Source organism: Herpailurus yagouaroundi, unplaced genomic scaffold (genome assembly GCF_014898765.1).
Source record: "Herpailurus yagouaroundi ecotype Mexico unplaced genomic scaffold, PumYag 141, whole genome shotgun sequence".
Classification (NCBI taxonomy): Eukaryota; Metazoa; Chordata; class Mammalia; order Carnivora; family Felidae; genus Herpailurus; species Herpailurus yagouaroundi.
Genome location: NW_024412396.1, coordinates 26,776,335 through 26,794,710, shown reverse-complemented (window position 1 = coordinate 26,794,710; position 18,376 = coordinate 26,776,335). Strand labels below are relative to the sequence as shown.

At 36.7% G+C, this 18,376-nt stretch overlaps 1 protein-coding gene across 2 annotated transcripts in view; it reads left to right on the top strand.

The window, feature by feature from the left end:
• NEMF (nuclear export mediator factor) overlaps positions 1 to 18,376 on the top strand; it is a 57,786-nt gene that overhangs the window by 18,193 nt on the left and 21,217 nt on the right. For both annotated transcript variants that reach the window (XM_040477074.1, XM_040477075.1), the window contains exons 13-18: positions 38 to 246; positions 503 to 694; positions 1,001 to 1,064; positions 3,603 to 3,691; positions 10,490 to 10,593; positions 11,982 to 12,044. In XM_040477074.1, coding sequence (XP_040333008.1) covers positions 38 to 246; positions 503 to 694; positions 1,001 to 1,064; positions 3,603 to 3,691; positions 10,490 to 10,593; positions 11,982 to 12,044 — 721 coding nt within the window. The remainder of the gene's footprint in view (positions 1 to 37; positions 247 to 502; positions 695 to 1,000; positions 1,065 to 3,602; positions 3,692 to 10,489; positions 10,594 to 11,981; positions 12,045 to 18,376) is intronic.

The window sequence follows — 18,376 nt, the reverse complement described above, 5'->3', positions numbered from 1 at the left end:
TAACATGGTATTACAGTAACTGTTTTTGTTTCTTAAGGAAATAGACAAACTTAAAGGAGAGCTCATAGAAATGAACCTACAGATAGTTGACAGAGCTATTCAGGTTGTTCGAAGTGCTTTAGCCAACCAGATAGATTGGACAGAAATTGGGTTAATTGTGAAAGAAGCCCAAGCTCAAGGAGACCCTGTTGCAAGTGCAATTAAAGAATTAAAACTACAAACAAACCATGTTACAATGCTACTAAGGTGAGTTTGATTCTTAGTTAAGCAGTTAATGCTTGTTTTTATTTTGCTGTTTAATTGTTCACTGTATTCATTTAAAATTTTTTCTCTTGTATTTGGAAGTTTATCCTTGAAGATACAGAAAAAACATTATTTACACTAAAATAATGCAACTATTTAAATACTGCAAATAACTTTATAATTTCATTGAGGAAAAAAATTGAAAATAAAAAAGTGATGTCATTGACATTAGTGAAATACTATTGAATATTTTTAATAGAAATCCATACTTGTTATCAGAGGAGGAAGATGACGATGTTGATGGTGACATCACTGTTGAAAAAAATGAAACCGAAGCACCAAAAGGAAAAAAGAAAAAGCAAAAGAATAAACAGCTGCAGAAGCCTCAAAAAAATAGGCCATTACTTGTTGATGTTGATCTCAGCTTGTCAGCATATGCCAATGCCAAAAAGTAAGTGTTAAGTATGAATTGTAAGTAAAATATCTGCAATAAATCAGGATACTAAGGATAATATATGTATATATATTACGTATGTATGTGCTTTGGGGTGAAAACACTTTAAAATCTTTGTGCATTATACAACTTTGTTTTCAAAACATACAAAACAAAGTTGCATAATGTGCAAAATTTGTTCCATATGATTTGAATGTGTAAAATTAGAAGTAACATAAATAGAAAGCTAAAGAATAGATTAATTTTACTTAAAATTTTAATAGCTTAATTTTACTTAAAATTAAGAGAAATGCATTTTTCTAGATACTATGATCACAAGAGGTATGCTGCTAAGAAAACACAAAAGACCGTTGAAGCTGCTGAGAAGGTACTTACTATTTCTTAGAGTGAATGTGAATTGTTTTTTCTCTGCTTTAAATGAGTGGCTTTAATTATTTCGTTTAAATGAGGTTTTCTAATTCAGAAATAACTTTCAAACTTAATTTTGCTGTAATTATATGTATTTCCAGTGTTTATTTTCTTCCCCAAACCTGCTCCTTCCCCAGTCTTCCCCATGCTATAAATAGCACCTTCCTTTTTCCCTTTGCTTGAGTTAAAAGTATTGGAGTCATCCTAGGCTTTTCTCTCATAAATTATATCCAGTCCATCAGCAAATCCTTGTAGGTCTTTTGTAGAGTAGAACCAGAATCTGACCACTTCTCAATAATCCCGGCCCCCGTCATTTCTGTTCACATAGACTGTAACAGTAGCCTCTTCTTGGGTCTCTGCCTTCTACCCTTCCCCCCCTACAGTCTGTTCTTCAAACAGTAGCCATAGTGATCCTTTTAAATAAAAAATGAAGTTACTTCTCTTTGTTCAAAATCCATTTGCTTCCCATCTTATCAAGACACGTCAAAGCCCTTCTCCTGCCCTGTAAGGTCCTACCTGATCCACTCCCCTCCAATTTAATCACCTGAATTCCTCTTGCTACACTCTTTTCAGCGACACTGGGATCTTAGGTGTTCCTTTAACAGTGATGCATGCTGCCTTCTCGGGGCATTTGTGTTTGTTGCTCTTTCTACAGAGAATGTTTTTCCCTTAAAGTTTCCATGGTTTGATCCTTCCATTCATTGGCATGTCTACTAAAATGAGACTTTATCAGAGAGGCCTTTCTTTAAAAAAAATTTTTTTTAATGTTTATTTATTTTTGAGAGAGAGAGAGAGAGAGAGAGAGAGCTTAAGTGGGAGAGGGATAGAGGGAGAGGGAGACACAGAATCTAAAGCAGGCTCCAGGCTCTGAGCTATCAGCACAGAGCCTGATGCAGGCTCGAATGCACAAATGGTGAGAGCATGACCTGAGCTGAAGTCAGACACTTAACCGACTGAGCCACCCAGGTGCCCCTTTTTTTGATGTTATTATTTATTTTTGAGACAGAGAAAGTACGAGCTGGGGAGGGGCAGAGAGAGTAGGAGACAGGAACCAAAGCCGGTTCAGAGCTGATAGCAGAGAGCCCAATGTGGGGCTTGAACTCACGAGCTGCAGGATCATGACTTGCGCCAAAGTCAGACACTTAGCCAACTGAGCCACCCAGATGCCCCAGACAGGCCTTTTTGACCATATTTACTAAAAGTAGTACTACTTAGTAAGCTTAGTTGGTTAAGGGGCCAACTCTTGATTCCGCTTAGGTCATGATTTCATGGTTCATGAGTTTGAGCCCTGCATCAGGCTCTGCACTGGCAGCATGGAACCTGCTTGGGATTCTCTCTCTCCCTCTCTCTGCCCCTCCCCTGCTGGTGTCCTCTCTCTCTCTCTCTCTCTCTCTCTCTCTCTCTCTCTCAAATAAACATTAAAAAAGAATAGTAGTACCCTCAACCACTCCCTCTTATTCTGCTTTATTTTTCTTCTTAAAAAACACCCCTCCCAACATATGTTGATCTGTCTTTCCTCTAGAATGTAGATTGTATGAAAGTAAGATCTTTGTTTTGTTCATTGCTTTGTCCCAGCCCCTAGAATATTGCCTTGAACATAGTAACATTAATATCTGTTAAATGAGGGGTGCCTGGGAATCTCAGTTGGTTAAGCATCCAACTTTGGTCCAACTTCGTGTCAGTTCATGATCTCATAGTTGGTGAGTTCGAGCCCGGCATGGGGCTCTCTGCTGTCAGCACAGAGCCTGCTTCAGATCCTCTGTCCACCACCCATCCCCCAACCCCTCCTTCACTTGCCCACGCACGCTCTCTCTCAAAAATAAATAAACATTAAAAATATGTGTATCTGTTAAATGAGTGGCCCTCATGACTTGTCTTCTATCTCTCTCTCCAACCTCATTTCTTGACATTTTACTGTGTAATCACTACTTTCTTGGTGAAGTTGGCCTTTTCTTTTTGCTTATAGTGCTCTTCCTATTCTTTGCCTTGATAATTCCATTTACCCTTCAAACTTCAGCCTAAATGCCATTTCCTTAGAAATACCTTCTTTGACCATAAGCATTTATAAGTTAGGTTCTCTTGTTATATTCTCATAGCATCCTTAGAAGCACTTAACGTGTTTATTTGAATGATTATGTGTTTGATATTCATGTCTTCTCCTCGACCCTCTAGTAGGGTGAGAGTGAGAACTTCCTCTTATTCACTATTGTGTCCCAGCATCTAGCCCAGAACCTATCGTATGATAGATACTCAGTATCTGTTAACAAATGAAACTTTTTAAAATTTGTAGGTCTTGAGCAAATATTTGTATACATTAACCTTTGACTTAAATTATTTTAATATTTAAGGCACAAATCTTTATTTTGTGTGTATATGGTGTATGTATGTAAATAGTTGCCATTTTGTGACGTTTAAAAATAATTTCTTGTCTTATTTACCTAGTGTTATTTAAATACATTGTCAACAAATTATTTTAAAACTTTTTTCTTATAAATAGGCATTTAAATCAGCAGAAAAAAAAACAAAGCAAACGTTAAAAGAAGTCCAAACAGTTACCTCTATTCAGAAAGCAAGAAAAGTATACTGGTAAGTGTTCTACCTTTTAAAAATATAGGTTTTTTTTGTTTTTTAATTAAAATTATACATGTACATTGTTTAGAAAAATCAAGCAGTTCTACAAAGCTTGTTGCAAAAACCAGTAGCCTTGCAGTATTTTACCCCTAGTCCTATTGCCTCTTTTATGGAAACTATTTTTAGCTCTTTTAGCTAATTGTTTTGGTATTTACCTCCTTTCCTCTTAGTAATGTGCTTATATTGCTGCTTCTTGGTATTTTCTGTTTTATACTCTGTCAATGACTTCCCACTATGGAAGATGAAGATTTTATTCTTTCCATTTGGTGCTCCATTACACAGATACACACCAGCCAGCCTCCCAGTAAAGGGACGTAATTTTGTCAAGGTAGATATCCAGCATTAATATACAGTAATATTTTATTGTAGTCACAGCTGAGTCATATAACACTGTTTCTTTTCCTTCCCTGCTCAGCTTTTTGTCTTCGTGAAGGTGGTAATTGTCTTGTTTCATTTACCTTCCTCTTCCAGGTGTGTTCAGACACATTGGAATTCTATCCGTATCTTGCAGAAGTCTCTCCTGAGATTTTGACCTACTTTGTTCTAAATTGGTTACCCTAAAGATCTTAAGATCTCATTTTATTTTATTCTGGAAGTTCTCTTTACCTTTCTCTGTGTTGGATTCTGTGTCCTGAATCTCCTACTTCTTTTCTTAGTTGATGGAATGTGTACTCTAGAAGCTACATAAGAAGGCGTGTATAGGATGTAAAGCTTTTGAAGTTTTTGATACGTAAAAAAAAAATTTTTTTTTTTCAACGTTTATTTATTTTTGGGACAGAGAGAGACAGAGCATGAACCGGGGAGGGGCAGAGAGAGAGAAGGAGACACAGAATCGGAAACAGGCTCCAGGCTCTGAGCCATCAGCCCAGAGCTTGACGCGGGCTCGAACTCACGGACCGCGAGATCGTGACCTGGCTGAAGTTGGACGCTTAACCAACTGCGCCACCCAGGCGCCCCAAAAATTGTTTTATTTAATTGTGTGGCTGATAGAATTCTGATTTGGAAAGGTTTAAAGTCATTGTTCATTGCATTAGCTTTCAAATTTGATCTTCAGAAGTCTGATGTCATTTTGATAGTTTATATTTTATTGAAAATTTGTTTTTGCCTTTCTGTAAACTTGTAGATCTTAATTTTTTTCCTCTCAGTTTTCAAAATTTTCACAATGATGTAGGTTGGCGAGGATGTTTTAATCTATTAGGCTGAATACTCTGAGTCTCTTAATTTGGAATCTTTCAGTTCTGATAAATTTTCTTGAAATATTTCTTACAGATTTTTTTTTTTTTTGGTTTGTTTTCTTCTGGAAGTCTTATTTATTAAATATGGAACTCCTTGGGGACGCCTGGGTGGCTCAGTCAAATTAAGCATCCAAATTTGGCTCACAGTGTGATCTTGCGGTTTGTGAGTTCGAGCCCTTCGCTGGGCTCTGTGCTGATAGCTCAGAGCCTGGAGCCTGCTTCAGATTCTGTCTCCCTCTCTCTCTACCCAACTCCACTTGGCTCTCACTGTCTCTCTCTCAAAAATAAACAAACATAAAAAAAAATTTTAATATGGGACTCCTTGGATGGTCCTCCAATTTTTTTGCATTTTCTGTTTTTCAACTTTTAATCCTTTTGTTCTATATTCTGAGAGATTTCCTTTATCTTTCAGTCCTTCCACTGAATTTTTAAGTGTTTTTGTTTTTTTGTTACTTTTTAAAAACTTTTGCTCTAGTTCTTTATAAACAGAGTATTTTTGATGTATTTTTATTTAAAAGTATTCTTTTCTTGCTGGTTTTTGGTTTTTTTTTTTTTATGTTTATTTATTTTTGAGAGAGAGAGTGAAAGAGTACAAGCAGGGAGGGGCAGAGAGAGAGAGGGAGGCACAGAATCTGAAGCAGGCTGCAGGCTCTGAGCTGTCAGCACAGAGCCTGATGCAGGGCTCGAACCCATGAACTGCGAGATCATGACCTCACCTGAAGTCGGACGCTAAACCAACTGAGCCACCAGGCACCCCTTGGTTTTTTGTTTGTTTTTTTTAATATTCTTTTATTTGTTGGGTTTGTCTTCAGCTTTTGTTAAGGACGTTTATTACTGTCGTGTGATCCTTAATTGTCTGTTCATATTGTCTGTTCACATTTTATAGTAGAGCATGAAAATGCCAATTGGAAGTTCTCTGTGGGAGGTTAGGCTTATAAAATGATGTATGGGGGCTATTTTGTGTGGAATTCTCACTGTGTTTAGCTTTTTTCCTCCTCATCTGGTCTCATTTTTCAGGAAAGGTGTTTTTTGTTTTTTGTTTTTTGTTTTTCCCCTGCTTGGAAAGTGAAGAGCTGGTTGTCAGCATTTTGGAAGCCCAATGGGAATAATAGGTTGCAGAGGCTTAGTACCCAGTAATTCATACATTTACTAAATTGCTGTTTTACATATGTTTCTCCTACTTACAACTGTGCCACATTTCCCCTAATTTGAAGATCCTTTTCGTACACTTTATAGAACATTAACTTCTGGCTTTCTGTTAGGATGTGGAAGGAGCAGCTACTACCATGTTCACAGCTGGAACTTTTTTCCTTTTTTTAACCCCAGCTTAACCTATTTCTAGCAGTACCTTGTGCTGTTTTTAAGTTTTTTATGGGTTACACAGTGTAGATTGATTTGTTTCTTGGCTTTTTCCATTGTCAGCCTGGGATTCAGCTTCTTGAGCCTGATCACTTGTCCCTTGGTTTTTCCATTTTTAAAAATTTTGTTGCTCTTCTCTCTCTTTCCTTTCTTTTTCTCACATCTCTATTGATGAATAGGATTGACTTGTAATTTTCATGTCTCAGAAGTTCTTGGGACACCTGGGTGGGTTAGTCAGTTAATAAGCATCCAACTCTTGATTTGGGCTCGGGTCATGATCTCATGGTTGTGAGACCCAGCTCTGCGTCAGGCTCTGCACTGGTAGCATAGAGCCTGCTTGGGATTCTGTCTCTCCCTGTCTCTCTGCCCCTCCCCTGCTTATGCTCTTGTGCACGAGTGCGTTCTCTCTCAAAAATAAATAAAAAAAAGAACCAGTTTTAACTGTTGATCTCCTCTATTATACCTTTGCTCTCTGTTTTATTATTTTTCTTTTTCTGTTTTTCTTTGAGATTCATTTGTATATCCCTTTATGATTTCTTGAGATGGAAATTTGGTATATTGCTTTTTTTCCTCCCAGCTTCTCTTCTTTTCTAATAAGTATTTAAGGCAGTAAATTTCCCTTTAAATCTGGCTTTAACTGTATCTAAAAAGTTTTGTTATATACTATTTTCATTATCTTTCATGTCAAAATGTGTTCTAATTTACATTGTGATTTCTTCACCAATGCCTTATTTAAAAGTAATGCTTATTAATTTCCAGACCTATGAAGATTTTTGGTTATATTTTTGTCATTGCTTTCTAGCTTAATTTGCATAATGTTCAGAGATAGCATTCTGAATTATCTCAACCCTTTGACATATGTTGTTGAAACTTGCTTCATGGTCCAGCATATTTATGGTCCACTTTATTTACAAATGTTTCATATATAGTTTAAAAGAGTGTTTGTTGTATAGTTGTTGAGTGCATCTCTCTAAATATTAATTAGATCACATCCATCAATCATGTTTTTCAAATCTTTAGCATGTTTACTAATTTTTTAAAAAAGTGTTTATTTATTTTGAGAGAGAGAGTGTGAGAGCTGAGAGAGGGAAAGAGAATCCCAAGCAGGCTGCATGATGTCAGCACAGAGCCGAAAATCAAGAGTTAGACATTTAACCAACTGAGCCATCCAGCTGCCCCCACTAATTCTCTTTTTAGTGATTGTTTTCTTAATTACTGAGAGTTTTGTTAAAAATCACATAATTGTGGGGCACCTCAGTGGCTCAATTGGTTAAGTGTCCAGCTTTGGCTCAGGTCATGATCTCACGGTTCACGAGTTTAAGACCTATTTGAGCTGTGCTAATAGCTCAGAGCCTGGAGCCTGCTTCAGATTCTGTGTCTCCCACTCTTTCTGCCCCTCCCCCACTCATACTTAGTCTCTCTCTCTCAAAAAAAAAAATAAAATAAAATAAATTTTTTTTAAAATAAATAAGGGCACCTGGGTGGCTCAGTCAGTTAAATGTCCGACTTCAGCTCAGGTCATGATGTCATGGTTCATGAGTTCCAGCCCCGTGTAGGGCTCTGTGCTGACAGCTCAGAGCCTGGAGCTTGCCTCGGATTCTGTGTCTCCCTCTCTCTCTGCCCCTCCCCTACTCATGTTGTCTCTCTCCCTCTCTCAAAAAATAAATAAACATTAAAAAAATTATTTTTTAATAAATAAAAGATCACATACTTGTGCACTTGTGTCATTCTCCTTTTATTTTGGCCATTTTTTGCTTTACGTATATGAGGCAGTATAAATACAAAGCTGTATGTCTTCCTGCAGAATTGAGCCTTTTATTAACTGTAATCAGATGTTCCTTTAACTTCTAACTTCTTTTTCCCTTCTCTGTGAGATATTAAAACTACATCAACTTTCTTTTGGTTAGTGCTTGCATGATAAATCTTTTTCCATCATTCTATTTCAATCCTTTTATATCCTTATATTTTAATATTTTAAAGGAGTGTATATATCATTTTCCAGTCTGACAGTCTTTACATTTAATCTGGAGAATTGACTACATTTAATGCAATTTCTGATATATTTGGGTTTAAATCTATCCATTTTATTATTTGCTGTCTTTTTCTTTTTTTTTTTGAGATTATTTATTTTGAGAGAGAGAGAGACAGAGAGAGAGGTGGGGGGAGGGGCAGAGAGAGAGAGGGAGAGAGAATCCCAAGCAGGCTCCTTGCAGTAAGCATGTAACCAATGCAGGGCTCAAACTCCTGAACCATGAGATCATGACCTGAGCTGAAACCAAGAGTCTGACCCTTAATCGACTAAGCCACCCAGGCGCCCCTACTGTTTGCTTTCTATTTTGTTCTTTATTCTTTGTCTTTTTGCCTCCTCCTGATTTTTTTTTTCCTGTTATGTTCCTTTACTAAAATAATTAGAAATACATCCTTATGTTTCTCATTGTCTTTGTACTTGTGCATTTATATTGTTTTAGAAACCTCTCTACCATCAATAGAAGAATTGTTAAATAAGTATAGTACATCCATTCAACAATGAAGATGACTTTTTTAAGATTTTAAGTAATGTTGGGGCGCCTGGGTGGCTGAGTCGGTTGAGCATCTGACTTCGGCTCAGGTCATGATCTTACAGTTTGTGGGTTCGAGCCCTGCATCAGGCTCTGTGCTGACAGCTTACTTAGAGCCTGCAGCCTGCTTCGGATTCTGTGTCTCCTCTCTCTCTCTCTCTGCCCCTCCCCGGCTCATGCTCTGTCTCTCGAAAATAAATAAATGTTAAAAAAAATTTTTTTTAAGAAAATAAAAAAAAAAGATATTAAGTAATGTCTATACCCGGTGTGGAACTCGAACCCACAACCCCGAGATCAAGAGTCGCATGCTTCATCAACTGAGCCAGCTAGGTGCTCCAAGAAAACATTTTTAAGTGAAAAAAAGAAAGCAGTTTGCAGAATAGTGTGTGTTGTGTTTAAAAGAAAAGGTTTAGGGGCGCCTGGGTGGCGCAGTCGGTTAAGCGTCCGACTTCAGCCAGGTCACGATCTTACGGTCCGTGAGTTCGAGCCCCGCGTCAGGCTCTGGGCTGATGGCTCGGAGCCTGGAGCCTGTTTCCGATTCTGTGTCTCCCTCTCTCTCTGCCCCTCCCCCGTTCATGCTCTGTCTCTGTCCCATAAATAAATAAAAACGTTGAAAAAAAATTAAAAAAAAAAAAAAGAAAAGGTTTAGAATAAGCATTTTTTAAAGCTTTTATATGTATAAAGAAACTCTGGAGAGGGATATACAGAAAGCTAGTAACAGTGGACTTCTGTTTGATATTGGTAATGAGAACTGAAAGGGGATGCAGGATCTTAAACTATACCTTTTTTGTCTGATTTAAAACATTTCTGAACCATGTATATGTATTAATAAAAACTCAGATGAGAAAACAGGAACACAATACTTGTGCTATTATATATTTTGGGTGTTAAAAGGGAGTTTAATGCCAGTGCTTAATCTATCATTTTTAATCAGACGTTTTTAAATTGTAGATTAAGTCAAAGAAATAGTCATATGTAATATAGAAAACATTTCTGTTCATCTCTATTTTGTCATTTTCTAAATGTTATACAAATATATACTCTTTACTTTTTATCATGATGGTATGTATTAATCATGAAAACCAAATTACTTTGTCTTTTGAGAAAAGTTAGTTTTATAGAGCAAAAATTACCTTTAGAAGTATAAAAGTATAAAGAATACCATATATGTAAGTATTCAGTTGATTCAGGACAGAGTGAGAAAACTTCTTTCTTACTTGTGGCCTCAAAAGTTAGCCAGTGCCCCACTGAAAGAAAACTAAACCTAGGGACCATGTGACATTGTATGTTGTTGCTTTGTGTAATTCATTGTTACGTTATCCTTGAGTTTAAGAAGGGACTATATGAGAGGGAGATAAGGAGAGAACATATTTTCAAACATAGAATTTAATTACTTCCAAGACTTTTATAAGAATATCCTTGGCCAATTTGTATGATAAGATTTCAATAAAATTCAGTTTGATGCTTTAATAAATTAAACCATCAAGTTGTCTTAACCTACAAGGTAGGATAGCGTCTTGGAATTTTGTTAGCAAAAAGGATGTGAATTAAGGTGACTATAAAGCAAAAGAATGTTAACTTTTTTTCTTTCAATTTGGTAGGTTTGAGAAATTTCTGTGGTTCGTTAGCTCAGAGAACTATTTAATTATAGGTGGAAGAGATCAGCAACAGAATGAAATGATTGTGAAAAGATACTTGACAACAGGTAGGTAAGATTTAAAAAAAATATTTTTTAGGTAAGATAAAAATTTTAAAGAATTTTGTCATATAATTGGATCAATTATTTCAATATTAGATGTAGATTTTCATCTTCTATGACAGGTTTAATTGGTAGAAGGAGTTTATCTTGATGGTTTATGGTTTGTTGAATATGCATTTTGACAATCTTCACTTTAAGTGAATATTCCTAAAGTAGTAATGGTGAGCTAATCTTGCAGTGTTGGACTTTTGATTCTCTTCTACATTATAACAAAATAGCTTTCAGTCCTCCAAAGTTAGTGTGTATCAAATTTTTAAAGGCTTGTTTTTTTAGTGCAGAAGTTTGTAACTTTTTTTTCCATATTTAGAAAAAGAACTTAAGCCCTGTGGTGTATGTAAGTCTTCTCATTTATTTTTCTTTGCTGATAAGAGCCACCTTGCTGTGGCTGAACCTTCAGTGTGGGTATCAGAAACCAATAATCAGAACTAATCTGATATCCACTGCAGATCCCAGACCAGAAAAGAAAGCAGCAGGGATCATGGTATTCCATGGTCCTTAGGGCATGGTCTCTCTCTTCTGTAGCTTTGTTCTCTGTGAGCTCAGCTTGTGTTGGGGCAGTATGAGTTTTTCTCTTCTTTGAGTTTCAAATCCCAGACGAACTGTTGGGGCAAGGAATGGCTGCTCATTTTACTTGTTAGGAACTTTCCTTTTTCCTTAACAAAAGAGGAAAGATCTCACTCCTGCATTTGTTTGTTCATTTGTTTATTCATTGGTAGCACACACATAGAATACAACTCACAGTTCTCACTGTGGCTTACAAGCCTCCTGGCTTCTTTCCTTCTTCATTTCTTACCATTCTTCCCTTAGTCTGACCTCTTGACTGCTCATCATACATGTCAAATATCCATGGTCCTTAGGACCTTTACATTTGCTAGATGACTCATCTCTCACCCTCCAGCAAGCTGGCCTAGACTTGCTTACACGGTAACTCAGCAAGTTGCTGAGAGAAAGGGAGGAAGCACATAAGGCTTATTAAGACCTAGGTTGAGAACTGGCACTTGGTCACAGCTGCTATATTCTGGCTAAGGCAGATCACAGGGCAGGTCCAGATTCGAGAGATTGGGAAGTGACTCCACTTGATGGGAGAAGCTTCAGGGTCACAGAGCAAAGAGGTGTGGCTAACAAGGGAGAGAGGAACTGACCATTTTACTAATCTGCCATATTACCATTGCTGTTTCCTATAAGGAGGACTACGAGAGATCTCCTAGGGATGGGAAATGGACTTTATATGCCTTCTTATCCCCTTTGGATTTTGAACCCATTAAAACCATTAAAAAGAAGAAAAAAAAAAAAAGGAACAGGACTTAAAGTATTATTTCTCATTTGTCTTTAAGGGGACATTTATGTACATGCTGATCTTCATGGAGCTACTAGCTGTGTAATTAAGAATCCAACAGGTAATATATTTCTCTTTATTATTCAAAACTTTATTTATTCTCTTTATTATTCCAAACTTTAATTCAAAACTTATTATATGACAAAATTTGTTAATAGAGTTAAAGGACACTTTATTATGATAAAAGGGTCAATTCATCAACATATTTATAACTATTATAAATATATGCGCACCCAACAACAGAGCCCTAGAATACCCTTGAAGTAAAGTCTGACAATCAAAGAGAGAAATAGTTCAGCAATAATATTTCAGGACTTTAATACCTAACTTTAAGTCATGGATATAATAATTAGATACAAGATTGACTAGGAAATAGAAGATATGAACAAATAATTTAAGTTAACTAGACCTAATATAAATCTCTGATATCCTCACCTAACAACAGTAGGCTAATTCTCAAGTGCACCTAGTATGTTCTCCAGGCTAAACCATATGATAGTCTAGAAGACAAGTCTTAATAAATTTAAAACTACTAAAATCATACAAAGTAAGTTTTCTGACCATAATGGAGTGAAATTAGAAATCACTACTAGAGGAAAATTTGGAAAATTCACAAATGTGTGGAAATTAAACAGCACAGTCATAAATAACCAGTGTCAAAGAGAAAATCATAGGGGGGTGTTGGAAAATACTTTGAGGGGCGCCTGGGTGGCTCAGTCGGTTAAGCGTCCGACTTCAGCCAGGTCACGATCTCGCGGTCCGTGAGTTCGAGCCCCGCGTCAGGCTCTGGGCTAATGGCTCAGAGCCTGGAGCCTGCTTCCAATTCTGTGTCTCCCTCTCTCTCTGCCCCTCCCCCGTTCATGCTCTGCCTCTCTCTGTCTCAAAAATAAATAAACGTTAAAAATTTAAAAAAAAAAATACTTTGAGATGAGTGAAATGAAACACAGTATATCAAAATGATAGGAGATGCAATTAAAGCAGTGCTTAGAAGTTTATAGCTGTAATGTTTATAAAAAGAGGAAACATTTCAAATCATTAACAAAACTGTAACATTAAGATCTAGAAAAAGAAAAGCATAGAATCCATAGTAAGGAACAGAAGGAATTAATAAAGATTAGAGTGGAAACAAATGCAACAGAATAGAAGAACAATAGAGAAGATCAGTGAAACCAAACTTGTTTTTTTAAAAAAGGTCAACAAAATTAATAAAACTTTTACTGGACTGACCAAAAAAATAAGAGAAGATTCAAATTCCTAAAATTGGGAACACAAGAGGGGAAATTACTACCAACTTTGCAGAAATCAAGAAGATTAAAAGAAAAAGTGCCATAGCTGCTTCTTATAAAACACCATTTTACCAATACTTGTGTAGTATTCTGGGTGGCGAATGTGCAGTAAGACAGCAGAATGAAGTCCTGTCATAAATGGCTTCTTTAAATGAAGAATGAACTTTTCACTGTGATAAACATTAGTCACATCTCTAGTCTGTGTCTGGAGCATTTATTAAATAACTTTAGAAGTTACATTTGCTGGGGCGCCTGGGTGGCTCAGTTGGTTAAGTGTCCGACTTCGGCTCAGGTCATGGTCTCCCGGTCCCTGAGTTCGAGCCCCGCGTTGGGCTCTGTGCTGACAGCTCAGAACCTGGAGCCTGTTTCCGATTCTGTGTCTCCCTCTCTCTCTGCCCCTCCCCTGTTCATGCTGTCTCTCTCTGTCTCAAAAATAAATAAATGTTAAAAAAAAAATAAAAAAAAATAAAAAGTTACATTTGCTGAGGGGGAAAAGGATTGTGAGGGCATGCTACCTACAGCTGTAGGGCAACAAATTAGATAACTTGGATGAGATGGACACATTCCTAGAAAGATACAAACTAGCTAAACTGACTCAAGGAGAAATAGAAAATCAAACAAACCTATAACAAGTAAAGAGATTGAAATAGTAATTTAAAAAAATTTAAAAAAACAAAAACAAAAAACAACCCTGCTCAGGCCCAGGTAGCTTCACTGGCAAATTCTACCAAACTTAAAGAAGATTGAACACCAGTGCTTCACAAACTCTTCCAAAAAATAGAAGAGATGGGAAAACTTCCTCACTCATTCTCTAAGCCCAGTATTACCCTCATAACAAAATCAAAGATGTCACAAGAATTGAAAACTACAGGCCAGTGTTGCTTATGAACACACACACAATTTCTCAACAAAATATTAAAAAACTGAATCCAGCAGCATATTAAAAGGATTGTACACTGTGACAAAGGGGTTTATCCCAGGAATGGTTGATTTAATGTATGAAAATTAATCAATGTATTGATAGGTGAAGGAGAAAAACCACGTGATCATCTCAATGATGCAGAAAAGGCTGTTGGCAATAATCCAACACATATTTGTGATAGAAACACTCAACAAACTAGGAATATGAGGGAACTCTTGAACTTGGTGAAGGATTTTTATGGAAAACCCAGAGCTAACATCATACTTGATGGTGAAAGACTGAAAATTTTCCCCTTAACATCCAGAACAAGACAAACATGTCTGTTGTCCCTTTTTTTTTTAATTTTTAAAAATAATCTTTTGATGCTTATTATTTATTTTTGAGAGAGAGACAGCAAAAGTGGGGGAGGGGCAGAGACAGCGAGACACAGAATCTGAAGCAGGCTCCGAGCTGTCAGCACAGAGCCCGATGCGGGGCTCAAACTCAAGAACCATGAGATCTTGACCTGAGCTGAAGTCAAACACTTAACCTCCTGAGCCACCAGGTGCTCCTATCCTTGTTACTTCTATTCAACCTTGTATGGATGTTCTAAGTAGACAGGCAATAAAAAGAAATAAAAAAATATCCACATTGGTAAAGACCAAGTAAAACTATTTCCATTTGCAGATGACATGATCTTATATGTTTAAAACCTCAAGGAATTCCCCCAAAATTATTAGTTAATAACTTTACAAATGTTCAGGATACATTTGTATGATATATAAAAGTCAGTTGTATTTCTATGCACTCACAATGAACGGTACTAAAGTAAACTAATAAAACATCCATTTATGATAGCATTAAAAAAATATGAATAAATTCACCAAAAAGAAGTTGAAAGATATACATCCCAAATATAAAAAACATCATTGAAAGAAATTAAAGAAGACTTAAGTGGAAAGACTTTCAGTGTTTATGGTTTGGAAGTCTTAATATTTTTCTGATGGCAGTACTTCCCATATTAGTCTCCAGATTTGATGTAATCTGTCAAAATTCCAGCTTCCTTTTTTTTTTTTTTTTTTTTAACAAAGATTGATGAGTTGATCCTGAAATTCACATGAAAATGCAAAGGACCCAGGTCAGCCAAATCATGTTTAAAATGAAGAACAAAATTGGAGGACTCACACCTCTTGATTTCAAAACCTCCTGTAAAGCAACAGTAATAAAGACAGCAAGGTGTATGAGGAAGGACTGATAAATCATTGAAGCGAATTGAGAGTTCTCATTTATAGTCTGTAGTCTTTGCACAAGGGTATGAAAGCCATTCAATGGGGATAGATAGAATACTGTTTTCAAAAAGTGGTGCTTGGACTAATATCCATGTACAAAAGAATAAAGTTAGACCCCTGCTTCACACCATTTATTCAAATTAAATGCATCAGAGACAGAAGCTTAAAAACTAATACTATAAAACTGTTACAGTAAGGCATAAATCTCATAATGAATCAGGAAGTCATTTCTTAGATAAGACATCAAAAGCATAAGTAACCAAAGAAAAACAGATTAATTAGACAAATCAAAATTAAAAACCTTAATTCAAAGACACTATTAAGAAAATGAAAAGACGGTGGGTGGGGGAGGGGGGTGGTGCCTGGGTGGCTCAGTTGGTTAAGTGCCAGACTTCAGCTCAGGTCATTATCTCATGGTTCATGGGTTTGGGCCCCACATTGGGCTTTGTGCTGACAGATCAGAGCCTGGAGCCTGCTTCAGATTCTGTGTCTCCCTATCTCTCTACCCCTCCCCCACTCACACTCTGTCTCTCTCTCTCGCTGGCGCGCTCTCTCTCTCTCTTGAAAATAAATAAACATTCTGGGGCGCCTGGGTGGCGCAGTCGGTTGAGCATCCGACTTCAGCCAGGTCACGATCTCGCGGTCCGTGAGTTCGAGCCCCGCGTCGGGCTCTGGGCTGATGGCTCAGAGCCTGGAGCCTGTTTCCAATTCTGTGTCTCCCTCTCTCTCTGCCCCTCCCCCGTTCATGCTCTGTCTCTCTCTGTCCCAAAAATAAATAAACGTTGAAAAAAAAAAGGTGAAAAGACAACCCACAGAGTAAGAGAAAATACTGGCAAGTCATTTATCTATCTGCTAAGGAACCAGTATCCAAAGAACTCTTAAGACTCAACAACAGAAAGGGAAAAAAGTTTTTAAATGACAAACGATTCAAATAGATATTTTCCCAAATATACACGAATGGCCAGTGAGCACATAAGATCCTCAGTATCATTCATCATTAGGGAAATGCAAATCAAGACCACAAAGAGGTACCACTTCACACCCAGGAGAATAGTCGTAATAAAAAAAAAAAATAGACAAAACGTGTGGGAAGGATGTAGAGATTGGAACCCTTATATGCTGCTGATGGGAATGGAAAATGATGTAGCCACTATGGAATAGAGTTGGCACTTCCTCAAAAAATTGACCATAGGGGACACCTGGGTGACTCTGTTAAGCTTCCGACTTCAGCTCAGGTCATGATCTCATGGTCAGTGAGTTCAAGCACTGCATCGGGCTCTATGCTGACAAGCTCAGAGCCTGGAGCCTGCTTTGGATTTTGTGTCTCCCTCTCTCTCTGCTCCTCCCCCACTCGTGCTGTGTCTCTCAAAAATGAATAAACGTTAAAAAAAATTGTTTTTAATTAACCATAAAATTTGTCACCCACCAGTTCGACTCCTAGTTATATAGACAAACTGACCACACTAAACTTGTTTGCAGATATTCCTAACAGCATTATTTATAATAGCCAAGAAATAGAAACAACCCATATGTTCACCAGTTGATAATAAACAAGTTGTATATCCATTCAATGGAATATTATTCAGTCTTAAAAAGAGATGAAGTACTGATAATTGCTGTAACAGGGATGAGCCTTGAAAACATTATGCTAGGTGAAAGAAGCCAGACATATATGATTCCATTGATATGAAATTCCAAAATTGGCAAATCCATAAACACAAAGTGTGTTAATGATTGTCAGGGGCTGGGAAAATGGAGAATGACTGTTTATGGATATAGGATTTCTTTGAGGGATAATGAAAATGTTCTGGAATTAGTGGTAATGGTTATGTAGCTTTATGAATATACTAAAGACCATTGGATTATATACTTTAAAAGGGTGAATTTTATGGTACATGAATTACATCCCAATTAAAAAGTATTTGAAATCTAATTGTAGGGATATATTATTAATGTGTTTATTTTGACAATTTAGGTGATTTATAGTAATTCTGGAAGAATTCAAACTTTGACTAGGCTTTTCTAGGTGATTCTTTCTGGAATGAAGTTAGAGTTATTGACATAAATGAGAAGGCATTTCTTCTCTGATTTGTTTTATTTACTTAGACTGTTTAAAAACCTGCTTTGTAAATATATATTTATAATTGTTATTTTTTTATCTGGCATAAAATATGCCAGTATAGTTAACATACAGTGTTCTGTAAGTTTCAGGCATACAATAGTGATTCACCAATTCTGTGTATTACTCAGTGCTCATTAAGATAAATGTGTATTCTTAATCCCCTTCACCTATTTCACCCAGCTCCCCTCTGGTAACCATCTGTTTGTTCTCTTTAGTTAAGAGTCTGTTTTTTGATGGACATTTTTTTTTCTTTTGTTCATTTGTTTCTTAAATTCCACATATGAGTAAAATTACATTGTATTTGTCTTTCTCTGACTTATTTTGCTTAGCACTGTACTCTATAGATCGATCCATCTATGTTGCAAATGGCAAGATTTTATTCTTGTTTATGACTGAATAATATTTCATTTTGTGTGGGTGTGTGTGTGTGTGTGTACACAACATCTTTATCTGTTCATCGATTGATGGATGCTTGGGTTGCTTCCATAATTTGGCTGTTGTAAATAATATTGAGATAAACATAGGGGTGCATATATCCTTTTGAATTAGTGTTTTCGTATTCTTTGGGTAAATACTCAGTAGTACAATTATTGGATCATATGGTAGTTGTATTTTTAATTTTTTGAGCAACCTCCATACTTTTTTTCCACAGTGGCTGCACCAGTTTACATTCCCACCGACAGTATACAAGGGTTCCTTTTTTTCCACATCCTTGCCAACACTTGTCACTTCTTGTGTTTTTGATTTTAGCCATTCTGACAGGTGTGAGGTGATAGTCCATTGTGGTTTTTGATT